The 19,567-nt window shown below is 40.2% G+C and overlaps 1 protein-coding gene across 3 annotated transcripts in view; it reads left to right on the top strand.

Moving 5' to 3' along the window:
• ALG8 (ALG8 alpha-1,3-glucosyltransferase) overlaps window positions 1-19,321 on the top strand; it is a 43,922-nt gene extending 24,601 nt beyond the window's left edge. For 2 of the 3 annotated variants that reach the window (XM_078156936.1, XM_078156937.1), the window contains 6 exons: window positions 425-545; window positions 3,607-3,746; window positions 11,772-11,911; window positions 15,709-15,806; window positions 17,565-17,637; window positions 18,587-19,321. In XM_078156936.1, coding sequence (XP_078013062.1) covers window positions 425-545; window positions 3,607-3,746; window positions 11,772-11,911; window positions 15,709-15,806; window positions 17,565-17,637; window positions 18,587-18,815 — 801 coding nt within the window. In that variant the 3' untranslated portion in view covers window positions 18,816-19,321. Of the gene's footprint in view, window positions 1-424; window positions 546-3,606; window positions 3,747-11,771; window positions 11,912-15,708; window positions 15,807-16,776; window positions 17,638-18,586 lie in introns of those variants that run through there. The other variant, XM_078156938.1, reaches the window with a different exon arrangement.
• Window positions 19,322-19,567: the final 246 nt, after the last annotated feature.

Below are 19,567 nucleotides of genomic sequence, written 5' to 3'. Positions count from 1 at the left end.
TTAGAGAATTCCCATGTGTTAACTCATTGAAGTGGCCCTCTAACTCCATCACTGTAGCACTAGAAAGAACTCCCTCTCAGCAGCCCAGTGAGTGTCATTCCTGGTATACAGAGGAGACTAAGGCAGTAGCTCCCATAGTCACATGGTGCAGAAATCATGACGTGAGCCTGGGTCTCCTAACTCCATGTCCAGCTCTCTTCCCTGTACATCCTGCTTCTGTTCAACCCAAGGAATAGGCAAGGCAAATACCGTTGTCAGTATTCAAAAGAAGAGGATACTGAGGCAAAAAGAATTTGGATGCCCAAAGTAAAGCCATGACTAGAAACCAGATTTCCCAACTTCATGTCTTTTCACCTCATCAGTCTGTCAGCAGTCTTTACATTTTTTCCTCTATTTTTAATCAATTTCTTGCTCCTTTTCATAGAACCAACTGCCTCAAGTAATTTCAAGGCTTTTCCCTTTCAAGAGGGGCCTCTGCCATGCCTACTGGGCTCCAAACTTCTGGGCTTTGTACAATGCTTTGGACAAGATGCTCTCCATTATCGGTATAGTTCACTTAAAAGTCTTGCTGCTTAGCACTCGTGCCTGTCCGATGGGAGGAATGCTGTGGTCTGGGAGAGGGTGCCAAGCATTTGTTTCCTGGCACAGTGCAGGAGCATGAACCGAATTACAAGTGTCCAGACAAAGCAAGAGGATTATCGGGGGAAATGGCTCCTAGAACTGAGAAGGGGGTGCAGTAAACAACACACTGAGAAACATCCCTACTGTCGTTCTTCATAGAAATGAGGTTTGGGGGAATAAAGCAATTTGTAAGATTCTTTTAAAAGCCAATTTTTGGTTGAAGAAACAAATATTCAGACTAAGTGAACTCTGCTTCTAAGCCTTAATAAATGAAGAATCAAAAAGAGAGAATGAATGGAATTCAAATAATTTAAATTGTGGTTCTATGTAATTTTCCCAAACATGTGTAGAATTTAAGCTGTCCTAAAGCATGAGACGAGAAGAAACAGGAAAGTTGAACAATGTGTTTAAATTTGGGTTTGTGAGGTAAAGGTGATTTATACTTGATAAGGATGTCATTGGCTAGATATCTTATAGTACCTGTGTACCTGTGTACTCAGTCTCTATATAACTATTTACAAATAAGTTCTCTCAATTTACTACCACCAGAAAACTTTTACTAGCCAACACAGTGAAAAAGGACAGTGATAAACTATTGCTTGAGTCAAGAAGTATTGATCCTAAAAAAAACTGAGAGATGAGAGAGGTGAGATAATACCAACTTTTTAAAATGATCTACCTTGATTCAGGCAGCTAGGTTGTGTATTGCATAGAGCACTGGGCCTGGAGTCAAGAAGACTTGAGTTCAAATCCAGCCTCAGACACTTGCTGCTATAGACACTTGACCTGTCTGCCTCAGTTTCTGCAACTGTAAATTGGGGATAATAATAGCACCTACCTCCCAGGATTGTTTAGAGTGTTAAATGAGATAATATTTGAGAACCATATTTGAGAAGTGTGTGGCTTGTGGGAGGTACTTAATAAATGCTTGTTTCCTTCTTTCCATCACTCACAGTGTGTACTCATTGATGGGGCTGCCCCCTGCTCCTAATGAAGCAAAGGCAGCCCTGTCTTCAGTTAATTTCAGTGGAATAGCTCAGAACACCTCCATAGTGACAGTTGCTAATATCACGAAATTTGAGTTGGAGGGGACCCCAGAGGTCATCTAGTCCAACTCATGCCCAAACAAGAATCCCTCCTACAACATGCCATACCCAACAAGCAGTCTTGCTGCTTTTGCTTACAGATCTCCTGTGAAGAAGGAGCCTACTACCTCCCAAGGCAGCTGGTTACATTTTTGGGTAGCTCTGTTGGAAGGGAGAGAGGGAAGAGGAAAGTGGGGAAAGAGGGAGGGAGGAAGAAGGAGGGAAGCATTTATTCCTTACTGTATACAAAGCACTGTGTTAAGCATTGAGGGTACAAATAGAAAAATAATTCCTGCTCTGAAGGAACTCACATTCTAGTGGTGAGGCAACACATATAGGAGTCAGAAGGAAAGATCCCATGGTCCTTGCAGTACATTGGTAAAGCAGATGATAATGCATCTGTAATGTTATTTCTACCGATAAAGCCATATCCATTTCTGATGTTGAGCCATTTGACATTGCTACTTCTTGGGAATCCTTGCAGCTTTCTTCCTGATACCTCCTTCTGAGCTGACATGGACCTGTTGATAGTTACATTTGAATCTAGTCATTCAACAAGATTCTAGTACACTTAACTGTACTGTTAGTTACCCCATAGCAATCTCCCTTGTCCAGGAGGAGAACACGAGAGATTTTATCAGATCCTGTCCTGTACTCTGAGTGTACTGTGTGTATAACATTCCCCTGTTCTGAGTCTAGTTACCTAGTCAAAAAAGGAAATGAGGTTAGTCTGGCATGACCTGATCATTGTCGGCTGGCTTACCAACCCCAGTGATCAAAGCAAGTCCTGGGGTTTACCCTAGATCCTGAGCTTTGATGTATGTTCTTATTATTATTCTGTCAAGCATGATCTTGGATAACGCTGTCTTCTGCCAAATTCAGTAACTCCTTCACAGCTACACATTAAAATGCTCCCCCTCGTGTATTTAATCATGCATCTGTGCTGACTCCCACACTCCCCTGTAGTTTAGATTGGTCTGTTGTGATGCAGTGGATTTATACTCAGGATTCTAGGTTTCATACATTAATATTCTGCAGTAATGATCTTAAATGTTAGGAGATTTATTCATGATTACTGTTATGACTCCTGCACTTGTAGGGGATCCTAGTTTTTCAGACCTATTGTATACTGCATCTTCAAGAACTTAGTGAGATGTTGCTGTAAAGGAAGTCAGAGAGGCCCATGAGTATTCATGTGACAGTTCAGGAAAAGAGCACAGTGTTGAGGACACTGAGGCCAGGGGAAAGAGCAGAAAAATTAGGCAAGATCAGGGTTCAGGTCCTAACTTTGTGATCCTGGGGCGAGTTATTCATCTCTCTGGACTTTAGTTTCCTTATGTATAAAATATAGATACTGTGCTATGTACTTCACAGATCTGTGGCACGCTATAAAATGTCAAGAACTGTGGAGATTATGCTACTGTTCTTTGATTACTTGTCTAGCTTCTTCCGATTCATTATTGGTTTTCAGTTCCACAGGCAGGGGAGCAGAACAGGTCTACAGAATATCCCATATTCTCTTGCCTTTCCCCTTATGTTGCTAGTTTGTCTGGAATGAGGCAGAAAGAAGTTCTTAATTATCCTGGGCTTTGGTTTTAGATGATGGGTATTGGAGAAGGATGGCGCAAGTAGTGGCTAGGGTAGATTGCCATTCATTCAGCCAGCTCCCTGGAGTCTACCATGGATACCTAGGTAGCATGGGCTTTACATTGCTCTATTCCACGGGTATTCAACACAGTGATGATGCAGTTAACTAGGTAATATAGTTTCAAATTCAGTTATCTATGAAATTTTGGCTGTAGAACATCATTAAGAAACAAAATTGTTTCTTCAAGAAATGGATTGTTTTCTTAGATGCTGTGATTCCTGTTTTCAGAGAAATGCTTTATATCCTTCACAGGCTTGAAATGTAATCTTCTTGATCCCAAGAAGATTGCCAAGGCCTCCATGACAAGTGGTTTGGTTCAACAATTCCAGCACGTAGTCCTGCCCTCTGTGACTCCATTAGCAGCCCTCATTTGCACTATGATAGCTATGTTGGTAAGCATTGAATAGATAATACTAATTTCTTGAGTTTTTTCTGTCCATTTTATTTATTTGATTAAACTTCAACTCTAAGACACTTATTTGTTTTTGCTCCCTGAAACAAGATATTTATATGGATCTGTCTTACTAGCTATCTGGGGCAAATACCCAAGCAATAGTCTTGTTTGTAGAGAAAAATATCTCTAAGGATAGCACAGCTTTGTTGTATTACATTTCAGTCATGTAATATATGCAGAAAAAGTTCCCATGAATGTAGCATATGGTGCCTGGTAATTAGTAGCATTTCATAAATATTTATTAATTGGTAGTAGAAAAGTTCTACCCCAACATCTTAGTGTGGAAGAGAGGTGACCCTGAGATCTTGAATACTACACCTATGGAGTACGAGCTATTACGTGATCTGCCAAGCTGGAAAGGCTGTGGGCATGGTCCTAGTAACAGACTGTGTCTGCTGCATGGGGACCAGCTTATCTGTGTACAGAGAGGTTCGTCTCCAATAGACTAGCCACTAGGTGATGAATTCTTTGGCCATGACACTCATGAAACAAAGAAAAAAAATTAAAATAGTCCGCAGTCGTATGGAGCATCCTTCCATGTCTGCAATAACAATAACAGCAGGGGGCAGAGGATTTTTAGAATTACAGTTTTTAGACTGTCTTTAAACATTAACTTAATTACTAATAGTCATATTGGGAGATGCTTGTCTAAGGACCAGTTTGTTGACATTTTACATAAAGGACTGAATCATCAATATTGTCATTCTCATTATAATTGAAACAGAAGGTAAAAGGAGGTCTCCTTAGAGAGACAAATAAAGTATTTGAAAGAATTGCTTTTGTTTTATACCTAAACGCAGCACAAAACATAATTTCATGAGACACTCGGTCCTTTAGACTCACAGTGGTCAAGATGAACATAACCAACAGACCACCATGAAGGCAGTTATGCCTTATGTGCTAAAATCTAACACAGGAAAAGAAGCAGTAGAGGAATTCACAAAGAATTCAGTAAAACCCTTCAAACCATCAAAGATGGTGATATGGGAAGATAGTGAAAAATGTTAAAAAGTGTATTTCAAGATTAAGAAATCAGAGAGTCCAAAGGTTTGTAGATTATACAAAAGCTTCTTGAATATTTTTTTTTCCAGAAGAAAGTCAGAAGGCACTAGACATGGTGGAAATCAAACCACACACAGAAAATTACGGGAGTCATTTCTAAAGAACCTCTTTATGTTCAGTGAGACCACTGACCTCAAAAAAGAGAGAATACACCACTTCCCAGGTAGCCCCTTCCACTGTAAGGCAGCTCTAGAAAGTTTTTTCTTATATCAAGCCTAAGGGTTCCTTGCAACTTCCACCTTTTGTTCCTGGATTGGCCCTTTGGCATCAGAGAGTTAGTCTAATTCCAGTTCTGTGTGACACCCCTTTAATTACTTGATGGCAATTATCATATTCCCCCTGGGTCTTCTCCACTATGAGCTAAACATCCCCAGTTTCATTAACTAATGAAATGGACTCAAGGCCTTTCACCTTCCTGGTTACCCTCTTCTGGACCCTTTCTAGTTTATCAATATTATTCTTAAACTAGCATGCCCAGAAAACAACACACTACTTCAGATGTTGTCTGACTAGGGTAAGGTGCAGAGGGACTAACGCTTCCTTATTCCTGGAAGCTGTGTCTCTCACCAAAGCTCAAAATCACGGCTTTTTTGGCTTTCATATTGACCCATTAAGCCTGCAGCCCGCTAAAAAATCCGCATCAGTTTGAGACAAACTTGAATTTAATCGTGCCTCTGCTGTCCTGCACTTGTGAAGCTGATTTTTTGAATCTAAGAGCAAGATCTTACATTTAGCGATTTGTGACTTTTGTCTTACTAGATTTAGCCTGATTTCTAGCCTTTCACTATCTTTTTGAATTCTGTCATCCAGTTTGTTTACTGTTCCTCCTAGATTTATGTCATCAGCAAATTTGATGAGCTTGTCATTTATGCCTTGATCCATGCCACTGATTATATTAAATAGCACAGGGCTAAGCACAGGTCCCTGGGCACTGCACTAGAGATTTTCTGCCAAATTAACATTGAACCATTAATAGCTACTCTTTGAGTCCAGGCATTGTCATGATTTCTAATGGAAATTTAACTAAATATAAAGCAGTAGCTATGGAAAGACCAGAAGAGGCCAGAAGCTTCCTTTGCCAGCAAACACTTGATATCTTTGCCAGGCAGGGAGACATGGCAGCCAAGTTCAGCCACTATCTAGAACAGAAAGGCATTTTAAAACTTTATAAAGGAATTTTGTGGAAGTATCACCCCATAAGACAATGAAAAACCACAGAGAGGAAAGAAGAGTTTTCAGAAAGCTTAGTATTAGGACCAAGATGAGGTCATCCCAAGAGCTTTTCAAGATATATTGGAAAGAAAATAGATGAAAAATTTAATAGATCTGTTAGCATTGTCTATAACAAACTTAATATCTTTATTGATGACAACAGGAACTCTGTATTTGAGCTATAACCTCTCAGTTATTGATGGAAGTGGAAATGCCCTTAAAAATGAAGATAGAAGGGTCAGCTAGGTGGCACAGTGGATAGAGCACTGGCCCTGAAGTCAGGAGGACCTGAGTTCAAATCCGGCCTCAGACCAAACACTTGACCCTTACTAGCTGTGTGACCCTGGGCAAGTCACTTAATCCCAATTGCCTTTAAAAAAAAAAAGGAAGAAGAAGAAGATTAGGAGGAGTAACAAGACAAGACCAGCTGTATGCAAAGGCAGTGTGTAGTGAAGGTGACAACATTTTGAATTCATTAATGGATCAGTTCTCAGTAATGATTGAGAAGACAGTACCCACTAACCCATATTTATCTCTATAAAATTTGAAAATGAAGTTATTGAAGTTTAACCTTGATGAAAATATGAGGAAAGAATACTATGATTTTTAAAAAATTTTCCTGAGCAGACCATACCTTTACAATTACACAATTCAATCAATCAGCAATCATTTATCAAGCTCCTACTATATGCCAGGCACCATAACAAGCGCTAGGAATACAAGTACAAAGAATGAAACAAGCCCTACCCTGAAGGAGCTCCCATTCTAATGAAAGAGACAACAAGGACATATGTAGAGATATAAATATAAAGAGAATGTATACAAAGTAAGGTAGTTTGGGAGGGATGACACTAGCAGTTAGGGTAATGAGGAAAAATTTCATTCAAAAGATGATGCTTGTTCTGTATCTTAAAGTAAAAGAAGGACCCTCTGAGACAAAGGTGAGGAGGAAGTGTGTGCCAGTCATGGAGGTGGCAAGTGTGAAAGTATGGAAACAGTATATGGGGTGTCATGTCAAGAACAGAGAAAAGGCCAGTCTGGTTGGTCAAGGATCAAGAGGAGGGGAGGAGAGTAACACCTAGTGATGATGAAAGATAGATTGAGGTCAGTTTATATAGGGCTTTACGAATTAAACAAAGGAGTTTTTATTTGATCCTAAAGGTAATAGGAAGCCTGAAGTTGATTGTATAGAGGAATCATATGGCCAGATCTGAATCACTTTGGCAGCAGCGTATTGAGTGAACTCAAATAGAGAGCGAATTAGAAGACCAGTTGATAGGGGCCAGAACTAAGATGGTACCTGTATGAGTAATGTGAAAGTGGTATTTGAGAGAGATTTTAGAGGTATAAATGGCAAGATTTGACAACTCATTGGTCATATGAGGTATGGGAGAATAAATAGTCAAAGATAATACCTGGGTTATTAATCTGGGAGACTGGCAGGATGGTGGTATTTTTGACAGAAATAGTGAACTTTAGAGCAGGGGGATATTTTGGGGAAAAGATAATTCAGTTTTGGACATGCTGAGTTTAAGATGTCTTCAGGATTTTCAGTTTGAGATGTCAGGTAAGCATTTGGTGATACAAGACCAAAGGCCAAGGGGGAGACTGGGGTTCAGTATTTAGAGCTGGGTGTTATCCGCAAACAGATGATAATTAAATTCATGGAGACCGATGAAGTGCAAGGAGAGTGTAGACAGAGAAAACAAGAGGTCTAGGAGGACCTTAGTGAACACCCACGGTTTAAGGAGCATGAGATGGATAATGAGCCAGGAAAGGAAACTGTTAAGGAGCAGACAGTTGAGTAGGACGAGAACCAGGAGAGAACAGTGTCACAAAAACTAGGAAAGAGTATACATGAGAAAGTGGGTGGTCAGCAGTGTCAAATGCAGCAGATAGGTCAAGAAGAATGAAAAAAGAAAACAGATCAGATTTGTTACTTAAGAGATCTCTAGTAACTTTGGAGACATCACATCATCAATTGAATGATTAGGTCAGAAACTAGATTGCAAAGAGTTGAGGAATGAGAGAGATGAGAGCAAGTGGAGACAGCTTTTTCATGGAGACTGCCTGGGAAAGGGAAATGGAGGAGATATATAGGGGTTGGCAGAATCTAATGAAGGAGTTTTTTTAAGGAGAGGAGAGATTTTGGCAATAGGAAGTATTCAAGAGAGGCAGAAGGGGGTGATTGAAGATACAGTCTGATGAAGAAGATGGAGAGGATAAGATCAAGGGTAACGGCAGAAGGGCCGTTTCTTTGTCAGAAACTGGGGTGGGGGAAGAAGGAGTGAGGGAGATAATGTCAAAGGATTTTTGAGGATTAAATGAGATAATAGATGAAAAGCACTTTGCAAACTTTAAAGTGCTACATAAATGCTATCGTTATTATAAGATGAATAGACTGAGAAAAGAGGGAACTTATATCAAATTTTTCTCAGTAAATAAGAGGAAAAGTGTTCAGCCTAAGAGAAGAGAGAGTGTGGGAGACTTGAGAGAAGGTTTAGAAATAGCTTCTGTTGGGGGGCAGCTAAGATAGAGCACCAGCCCTGAAGTCAGGAGTACCGGAGTTCAAATCCGGCCTCAGACCAAACACTTGACACTTACTAATAACTCTGTGACCCTGAGCAAGTCACTTAACCCCAGTTGCCTTTAAAAAAAAAAAAAGAAGAAATAACTTCTGTGGGTAGTGAGTTAGTTAGCTGAAAGGTACGAAAAATACAAGATCCCACTGGTCTATTATTTATTGATTTTTCTAGTATTCTACAAGTATGTGACCAATTGTACAGTAAAATGCAGCCTTAATAGTAATACTGACATTTGCATAGTATATTTAAGGTCTGCAAAGTACTTTACATTAACTCTATCATTTGATTTTCAAGTAACCTCATGAGGTAGGTTCTACAAATATTAGCTCCATTTTACAGATGAGAAAACAAAGACTTAGAGAAGCTATGGTTTGTCCATAGTCATATAATTAGTAAGTGTCAGAGGTAGAATTCAAACCCAGGTGTGCACTGACTTCAACTTCAATGTTCTTTTTGCTATACCACGTTGCGTCTACAGATTGTTACCTATACATGTGTTAAGATCATTTAAGATTCTTTGATCGATTAAATAACAAATAACTTTAATCAGTGATCCTGAGATTATCAATATCAGACAGTGCATAAGAAATGGAGATATATGTGCCCAGGCAAAGCTGTTTGACACTGCTATGGAGGATGTTCAGCCTAGAATCCAAGTGAAAGATAAGTGAGGATGTCTTCAACTGGAAGATGATATTGTACTGATTGCATCAAGCCCCAGAATACAAACAGTGTTAAGAACATCTTTATCTGACCTCTATAACCATTTTTAGGGAGTCAATACTAACAATCTACATAAAAGAAATCAAAAGAAGGCAGAGGGCCCTAATCTGGACTAGGAGGTATAGGTGCATCCCCTTGAGCTGATCCAAAAGAACATGTATCTTAGCCACATGCTGCAAACAGAAAATGAACTGGGCCCACGTCAAGTTGGGGGAAAGGAGCAGGCTGGATCGCACTTGGGAAATTGTAGAGCATTTTTCTTGAAACACAGACCCATATTTTTAACTAATGTTTTTTAGGTGATGCAGTGTGGCTGTGAATTGGGAAATACCATAATCTAAAGATGGTGGAGTAAGCAATAAATTACTGTAACCCTCCCATACTCACCTCCAAACAACCATAAAATAGAGCCCCAAAACAAATCCTGGAACAGCAGAACCAGCAAAAAAGATGGGGTGAAACAATCTTTCAGCCCAGGAAACTTGGAGGATCGGCAAGAAAGGTCCATCTCACTCAGTGAAAGGGGAGCATAGTCCAGGACGGAAAGCGTCCCAGCAAGCCCCACCTCAGCAAACTCATGGGAGATCCTGAGCCCCAGTTTGGTGGAGCAGGCAGACACCAACACCAAGACCCCTCACATGCCTTAGCGTAGCCAGAGGAACTGCCAGGCTCCAGCTCAGAGAACCACCATGTGCTTCAGCATAGCCCCAGGCAAACAAGTGCATGCCAACCCTAGGGGTGCCTAAGCAAACAGTCAGCCACCAGCCAGCACCACCTCCACCATGCTTCAGCCTAGCCACAGGCAAACAGGCAGCCTGTAGAGGCCAGACCTCCATGTAGCTACAGGGAAACAAAGAAACACCCCACCGGGCCTCAGCATTTGCCAGATACCACCACTAGGACCCCAGATTGGCACCACGTAAACTGCCAGACCCCTACGGCCTCTAGCAGCGCCAGCCGACTCCCACCCCACCCTGTCAATGCAGTACCAGACACAAGGGACCCTGGTGGGCCTCGAGGCAACAGCACCGCAGCACCAGGTAAACAGCCAGGGCCTATAACCACTAGCACAAGAAACCTGAGGCAGTGCCCCTTCCACCCCTGGTGCAGAGCTCAAATTTAAAAGAAGGGAAAAGGCCTCCCAAAAAAAGATGAGCAAAAAACAACAAAAAAAGAATCTGACCATAGAAAGTTACAGTGACAAGGAAGAGCAAGAGCAAACTCAGAAGAGGACAGCAGTGTCAAAACAGCTACGGGCACAACCCTAGAGAAAAACGGGAAGTGGCCTCAAGCCCAGAAAGAACTTGCGGAAGAGCTCAAAAAGGAGCTTAAAAATCATAAGAGAGGCAGGAGAAAAAAATGGGAAGAGAAATGAGGGTGATGCAAGAAAGTTATGAAAAAGCCAGCAGTTTGGAAAACTGCTTAAAAAGTAGAATTGGCCAAATGGAGAAGGAGATATCAAAGTCCACTGAAGACAACAATTCCTTGGAAAGTACAGTTGGCCAAATGGAAAAGAAAATTTAGGTTATGACTTGCCCAACATCACATAACTGGTGAATAACGGGGCTAGGACTTGAAGCTAGGTTTAGTGACTCCAAATCTAGTATTCCTATGTCATAGGTCCTCAGTAATTCTTACCCAACTAATCTATAAATTTCTAGAGTTTCTTCCCTGCCTCCAACACTTTCTAGCTATGTGACCAAGGACAAGGCACTTTTCTGAACCTCTCAGTTCCCTCATTGAGAAAATGGAGAATCATAAGTGGGCATTATCTACCTTACAGTGTTTTTGTGAGGAAAGTGCTTTGTAAACCTTAATGTACTGTAGAAATGAGTTGTTATAACTTTTTTTGGTTTGTTTTTTGTTTTTTCTAGGCAATGGGGTTAAGTGACTTGCCCAGGGTCACACAGCTAGTAAGTGTTATGTGACTGAGGCCGGATTTGAACTCAGGTCCTCCTGAATCCAGGGCCGGTGCTCTATCCACTATGCCACCTAGCTGCCCTTATAACTTTTAATTCCTATATTATTATTCCTTTAAGCTACCTAGGAGCCTTTGAGCTCAGCTGGGATTTAATAAATAAAATTGGACATGTGGCAAAGGCACTAGCCTTCTCAAACATTAATGATAGTGGATTATAATTGACTTTTGACAAGTATATTGCTCTTATAAAATAAAACCTTTTTCCCTTGCATGGGGTTTTGGTTTTGGTTCTGTGGTAACAAATTGTTGAAATTGTGATCGGTTTTCCTAGTGGATGACGATTGTCTCTGAATTATACAGTATCTCATTGATGATGCAAACATTTAACCAGCTTGAAAAATGTATCTTAAAAGCCTATTGAAAATAATACTGAAGTCTCATTTTTGCCTATTGTTTCTAGCCCTCTGTTTTCTGTCTTTGGTTTAAACCCCAAGGACCCAGAGGCTTTCTTCGATGTCTAATTGTTTGTGCACTAAGCTCCTTCATGTTTGGATGGCATGTTCATGAAAAAGCAATACTCCTAGCAATTCTTCCAATGAGGTAAGCAAACTTCACATCTCTTCCACCACCCACCCCTTTATTCATATTGTTGTTGCCACAATTCATAATGTAACTATAATCCTTGGTTTGATTTGCTTATTCCAAATATATATCTTAGAACATACAAAGACAGACTTCTCCCAATAGTTAATCTACAGTTCATTCAATAATTCATTCAACAAATATTTATTGAGTCTTTATTCTGTCCTAGGCATTTTTTGGGGATACATGTTGATGAATAAAACATCCCTACCCTCATGTAGCTAACAGCCTAATACAGTGGGTAAGATAAGAATACAACTATAAATCATAAGAGAAGTTCACACAGTGTTGCAAGGGGTTGAAAGGCAATAAGTCTTTGAGTTGGAGGAATACTCAAAAGGCGTTTAGTTTGATACTTTCCTAAACAGGATCTCCTCAAGAGCATTTCTATCAAGTAGTTAGACAGCCACTGATTGAAGACCTTCGGTAATAAATCTTCCTACTACTTCCTGGGGACAACTCTTTATACTTTTTGACTATGATTATTGCTTCTTTAAGCTAAACATTACTAGTTTCTCTAGCCTTCAATGAGATGGAATGATTTCCTGACCTTCTACCACCCTAGTTACCCTCCTTTAGGCAGATTCCAATTTCGTATCATTCCTAAAATCTGATCACCAGAATTAAAAACGATATTCCAGATATAGCTTACAGAGGGCACTGTATGGTGGAATTACCAGCTCCCTTTTTCTGAACGTTATACCTGTCTTGATGCATTTTAAGATCACATTGATGTTTTTGACTGCGAGGTCCCACTGTTAGCCCATATGAAGCAGTCAAGCGGGTAAAACCATCAGATCTATTTCACATGAATTCTTGTCCAGCTATACTTACACCAGTTAATATGGGGGGGGGTATGAGGGGAGAAACCAAGTTGTAGACTGATCTACCAGTATGGAAACCCTGACAGAAAAGGAAATTTGGTTAATCTGGTATGAAATGTTCTTGAAGTCATGCTGATTCTTCATCTGTTTGCCATTTCATCAGAAATCAATCTCACTAACCTACAGTTTGAAGATTTTACCTTCTTCTAAACATTTTTGAAAATCAGAATATTTCCCCTTTTTGGATGCTGTAGTATCTCTTATTCTCCATGATTGTTCAGGGGTCACTGGTAAAAGCCCAGGAATCATGTCTACCAGTTTTTTCAGTACCTTAAAATGTTTTTCACTTGCTTCTGGTGGCTTGAGCTCATTCAGAGAAGCTTATCTTAGTTTTCAACTCCCTCTTCATCTCAGACTCCTGGCCTCCCTGTCTTCCTTCAAGTCTTAGCAGAAGTCTCACCTTCTACAAGAAACCTTTCGTGATCCTCCTTCATTTTAGTATCATCCCTCTGAAATGATCTCCAACTTATCTTGTCTAGATCTTGTTTGTACATGGCTGCTTGTAGGCTGTCTCCATTAGACTATGAGCTCCTTGTGAATGAGGACTGACTTTTGCTTTCTTTTATATCTCCAGCACTTAACAATATGTGTGACATAGAGTAGGTATTTAATCAATGCTTGTTGACTTGACAGTTCACCATTATGTCTTATCCTTCCAAAGTTTATTTTATCCAGTCTAAAGATCATTCATCTTGTTAGATTAAAACACAAGTATTGTTGATCTTTTATATGCATTTGAAGCCATGGCTTTTATTCCTAGATATCTTCTTAGATATTAACTCCTATGGATTTCTGATTATCCCTGTGGATATTCTTCCTGCATTGTGCCTGGTATTTTGTGTTACCTTCATCAACAGAAATGTGCAGGCCATTTTCTACTTCTTCTTCCTTTTCCAGTTTATTTCTAAACCATCCTCTGCTCCTTCAAGTGGGAGTGAAGATTTGATAGCCTTCAATCTAGTTCTAGCTCTGCCATCAGCTTTCTAAGATAAGTCGCTTAACCCTTCACTAGCTGTAAAATTCAGGAACCAAATAAGATAACGGATATAAAAGTACTTTGAATACTGTAAAATGTTATACTGGGATGAAGCATTTTCTGTGAGTGCATGTGGATAACATAACTAAGGGAAAATTAAGTACATGTTCAAAATACTGTGAGGCACGTAAGGAAACATTGGCAGCTTTTTTTTTTTGGCAAGGCGTTGGGGTTAAGTGACTTGCCCAGGGTCACACAGCTCGCAAGTGTTATGTGTCTGAGGCCAGATTTGAACTCAGGTCCTCCTGAATCCAGGGCTGGTGCTCTGTCCACTGCACCACCTAGCTGTCCCACAACTTTCTATTATAGAAGCTTTGAGTACAACATTCAGACACAGTAAAGAGGTTCTGTAGTGATGCGTACTTTATGGATAAATAATATCTATGAGAATTGAAAATTCACTTGAGTTACTGATTCTCAGTATTCTGAAGACAATTTGTCCTATTTGTCTGTTAGTCTGTCATCCATCTCCTCTTTATTCCCTAGTACAGGCCCTTTGTTGCCTTCTTTCCTAGACTATGCAATAACTTCCTGACTTGTCTTCCCACCTCCAGATTCTCCCCTTCAGTCTTTCAGAGGAGGGGAAGGTCATGTCTATCTTGTACATGCTGAACTGGCTGAAAACAGATCATCTCAAAAGATTGAAGGGCTGTGTACTTTAATGTACTTTCCATTCTGTTCCACTTGGTCTAAATTAGCCAGTGTGACTTTATCAATTTATCAAGTTTCCCCTGGAAGCAGTAGCACTGAGCTGCTAGTGGGCTAGAAATGAGTTCAAATCTCACCCCTATCACTTACTGCTTGTGTGACCTTTGGAATGTTGCTTAATCTTTGGGGGCCCAGTTTCCTCTTCTTTAAAATGAGGAGATTGGGGTAGATGTCCTGTAAGGCCCCCTATAGCTCTAGAGCTATGATACTATGATAATAGGGGGTGGGGAGGGGAAGGGAAACTTTCTCTTTGTTGTATACATTATAGACAGTGGTCATGAAATCAGTTATCTTTCTGTTAGCCTGTCATCTTGCCTATCCCCAGTCCTGTGTAGCCCTACCCAGAAACGTCAACAACAAAAAGCATTTTCTGAATTCTTTGTAACTCTCTTATGAATCTGTTATGCTCCGCCTTATATTATGTTTGTACGTGTGGCTTACTTCCCTTGCTAGATGGCAAGTCCATTTTTGCATCATCCTCAGTTATCCCCACTACCACCACCACCTGACACAAGATCTTACAGCACAACCCAGCAAGCATTTACTGACTGCCTGCTGTGTACAGACCCCCCTGTTAGGCATGATTGGGGGTGACGGAGAATACAAAGCTTCAATAAAATGGGATCCCTGCTTTCTAGTAGAGGCTGTGATAGACAACATTATATGATGAGTGCATTAGAGAGGTTAAAAAAACAAAGATGGTTATTGGCCAAGGAGATCAGAAAAGGCTTCATGGAGGAGAAAGAGCAGGAAGTGGTAAACAGTCAACAATCAGTAAATGTTTGAATAAATGAAAAATTACTATCCTGAACTTGTCACTTAAATTGAAAAAAATTGTTATCTGTTTGCATCACTCAACAGAAAGTAATAACAACTCACATTGATTAGAGCACTTTCCTCACAACAACCATGTGAGGCAAGCATTTTCATCCTCATTTCACAGATGAAGGAGATGCAGATCTGAGAAGTTTAAGAAAATTTAAGAGTTAGCTCTAGTCGATGTGGGGCCAGGACCCTAGACCACGTGACCAGACTCTGAGTAGAACACTCTTTATTCACGTTCTTTAAAAGTGGTTTTGGGGGATTGTTTGCAGGACAGTTAATCAACATGAGGATTTTTATTCCAGCCTTTTGTCTGTGGGAAAGCCACAAGATGCTGCGATTTATCTGCTTCTAACCACAGCCGGCCATTATTCCCTCTTCCCATTGCTCTTCACGGCCCCAGGTAAGTGGGCTTCCTGCTTCTAGTGATTTGGCTACCCTCCACTTTGCAGTAAGGCTCGTTTCTGGCTTCATGTTCTGTCTTCACTTAATATAAATGGCCAGTCCCCGGGCATTACAAAGAAGTCTGGCTACTGTCTTCAGTGGTGAATCATTCATTCCCTGCAGTGCTAGCACACCCTCTAGTTTATCTTTAACCTTTAAGACCTTGTAATTCCATAGAAATGCATAATTAAAATGGTAGTCATTGCCCCCATCCAGCAATGTGAAATGTGCTTTATGAAAACCCTCCTTTAAGATCATAGATCTAGCACTGGGAGGCATCTCAGGGGCTGTTCATTCCAACCTTCTGAGACCCAAAGAAGTTAATAGATTTGCCTAAGGTCACACAAGTGGTGTCAGAATTTGAGCTCACTTCGTCTTGACTCAAGAGATAGTCTCATATTTTAGATAAAACAACATTCTAGAGGGTAATTAAACCAAAAGTTCCATTTCTGGGTGATCAAAATTTAAACTAAAAAAGTTAAAACTAAGAGGAGAGTGGAAAAATTAAGAGATTCTGCCATGCTGGAAAGTCCTTTTGCATCCTCTTCCTTACAAGGGTGGACAGAGGTAAAATGTCTATGCAGCATCCATTTTCTAATTGGACAGAATCCCCACTCTTCCATTCATCAAATAGAGGGTTTGTGGTGACAGCTGAAGGAGCCAGCTACCATCCAGAGCAATGTCCTAGAGTAGTTATCACAAAGTCATGGCAAATTTTACTTAGACTATCTCCAATTATACTTATAATGTATACTAACACAATATCTTATGAAATTATGTTTGTAGAGGTAGTGTTACTGAAAGTACAACTAGCAGTATATCTATCTGCAGTGTATCACTGTATATCTAGAGCAATATTCCCATCATTGTATTGTTTTATTGATTATAACAAATATCTAACCACCTAAACTAGTCTTTCCTCCACTTAGGAACCTTCACTGGCTTTCTGTTGTCTCCAGAATAAAGTCCAAATTCCCTTAGCATTCAGATGGGGGCAGCTAGGTGGCGCAGTGAATGGAGCTCCAGGCCCAGAGTCAAGATCTGGCCTCAGACGCTTCTTATCTTTGTGACCCTGGGCAAGTCACTGATTCTGATTGCCTAACAAAATGGATCCACTGGAGAAGGAAATAGCCAACCACTCCAGTGTCTCTGCCAAGAAAACCCCAGATGGGGTCATGAAGAGTCTGTCACAACTGAAACAACTGACCAGCAACAACAAAAGCATTTAGAACTCCCACAGTTTGATAGTAGTTTGACTTTCCAACCTTATCTTATCCCTCTCCTCCAGACCCCTCCAGCCCAAAGGGATCTGCTCCACCTGCCAAACATACCCTGTATTTTCCTGTTTCTAGCCTTGGCTCAGAACCTATACCTGGAATGCCCGTTTTGAATTCCTGCCTGTCCTTTAAAGCCCAGTTCAAATGCTGTCTCCTCTAGGAAGCCTGTCCTGATTCACTCTCCCTACAGTTACTACGGTTTTTCCCTTCAGACCTCACATAATGCTTTGTTACCTTTCTAATGCTCTTATAATAGTGTATTGTATATTATGCTTAAGTTTTTGTGTTTTATCTCTCCATTAGATTATAAATTCTTTAAGTGTAGAGATCTCGCTTTTCTGAACTTTTTCTCCAAAAGTAGCAATATGTTATATACAGTAGACATTTAATAAATATTTATTGATGAATGAATGAATGTAATCTGTACTTTTGTTTTTTAGAATTCCCGATTAAAGTGTTACTCATGCTACTGTTCACTGTTTATAGTTTTTCATCGCTGAAAACTTTGTTCAGGTAATCTGAAAAAAAAATTATTTGAAATAGCATTTACTTTTATAAAATATGCTGCTTCTTAGGTGATTGAATTTATCCTCTCCCAAAATCAATGCATTATGAATTAGAGCAGTTTTGAAGCAGAGAGTTTGGAGGGACATGCTCCTTTAGTGAATCATAAGCTTAGCTTTGACCCATATATATCAAAATGCATATTTCACGAAGTAGGTAAGTGATTGTGAAATGAGGTGGTTATGTCTGATCTAGTATCTGTGATCGTCATTAGACTTCTCCATCTCTGTAGCTCACAGCCAACCCCCTTATTAGCATCTCAGCAGAACTGCAATAAACCAGGCTTGGGAGATATGGGGATTAAATTGAGAGTGCTGAGGAGTATTTATGATTTGCTATTGACAATATTATTCTGTCATCTATTTTTCCATATGTGAAACCAGAGTCAGCTTGGTGTTTTATAGAGATCATTAGACTTGAAGTGAGGAAAGCTAGGTTAGAGTCTCAGCACCAATACTCGTGTGGTGCTGAGTAAGTGCCTTCACTGAGCCTCAGCATCCTTATCTGTAAAATGGGGACAATAATGCTTATTTTTACCTACCTCATAGAGCTGTTGTGAGGAAGTACTTTTTAAAACATTAATATGTTATATAAATGTATATTATTATTTTCACAGACCCACAGAGTTGGAAGGGAATCTTAGAGATTTAATCTAACATTTTTATTTTATAAAAGAGGAAATGGAGGCTGAAAGAGGGGAAGTAATTGACTGAAGTTGGTAGAGGACAGAAGTGCCTAGAATAGAAGCCCTGGCTCCTACCCTAGTCATCCTTGCATCACACCACAGATTTCTCCTATTTTATTTCTCCATATAATGGAGTTTGGAGATTTGAACCAGAAAAATATTCACTCTAAATTTTCACAGCCCTAAACCAGGCTTTTCTTTTTTTTTCTGTAGACAAGAAAAACTTCTTAATTGGATGGAAACCATCTACCTCATTGGCTTGGTGCCCCTGGAAATCTGCTGCGAACTTGTATTTCCTTTCACCCCCTGGAAGCTAAAGTACCCCTTCATTCCTTTGTTCCTGACTTCAGTATATTGTGCAGCAGGCATCACATATGCTTGGTTCAGACTGTCTGTTTCAATGTTGCCTGGCCCTGCTGTTGGCAAGGCAAAGCTACAATGAATAAAGGGACTGCTTGGATGACTTCCAGGCAATTACCTCATGGAAAATTAACCAGCATTCGAAAACGGCTGCTGGTGGCAGAAGCCATTCATTTCAGTGGGCCCTGTTTTGAACATGTCTGCACTATTCTTCCAGACTACCCACTGATGTTTTTCATTCACAGAGGCTTTTTTTCCTTTCTTTTTTTTAAATTAGAAAATACTGGTGTTGCCCACCACAACAGCCTGATTGTCACCATGGTGAGAAATCACTTGCCCTTCTGAAGCTATGAAACAGAAACCCTGCCACCCTTAAAAATTGTCTGTTGGAGAGATGCAGATTGCTATGCTGAAGATAAATCTTGCCCAAGATAAATAATAGGTTTCAAATCCAAGCAGCTTAGTTATTTATAGCCCACCAAATAATCTCTGTCAGGATAGAAAACATAATTACAACCACACGCTGGGGGCAGATGTAAATAAAATGCTACTTTATATTTCTACAATAAAGTTTTTGGCTCGCTGGCAGCTAGGTTTCCCATTGGGATACATAGAAGCAGATGGTGGCCTGGTCACACTGGGTACCCCTTGTTCTAGGAGTCTTTTTAAGTGAAATAATAGCATGATCTAAATGAAGGGTGTGTGTATGGGGCAGGGGTTATGTGGTGGGGGAAGGGGGCTTTCTTAAATAAACTGGTTAGCCAGGAGACGAGTGGCAGGAAATAAATCGGGTCCAGTTTGTCTTTCTGCTTATGTAAAATCAAAAATGTGGTT

Source organism: Phascolarctos cinereus, unplaced genomic scaffold (assembly GCF_003287225.1).
Source record: "Phascolarctos cinereus isolate Bilbo 61053 unplaced genomic scaffold, phaCin_HiC Scaffold_726;HRSCAF=1367, whole genome shotgun sequence".
NCBI lineage: Eukaryota > Metazoa > Chordata > Mammalia > Diprotodontia > Phascolarctidae > Phascolarctos > Phascolarctos cinereus.
Note: the sequence above shows the minus strand (reverse complement) of the source record. Positions and strands in the feature narration are given on the sequence as shown.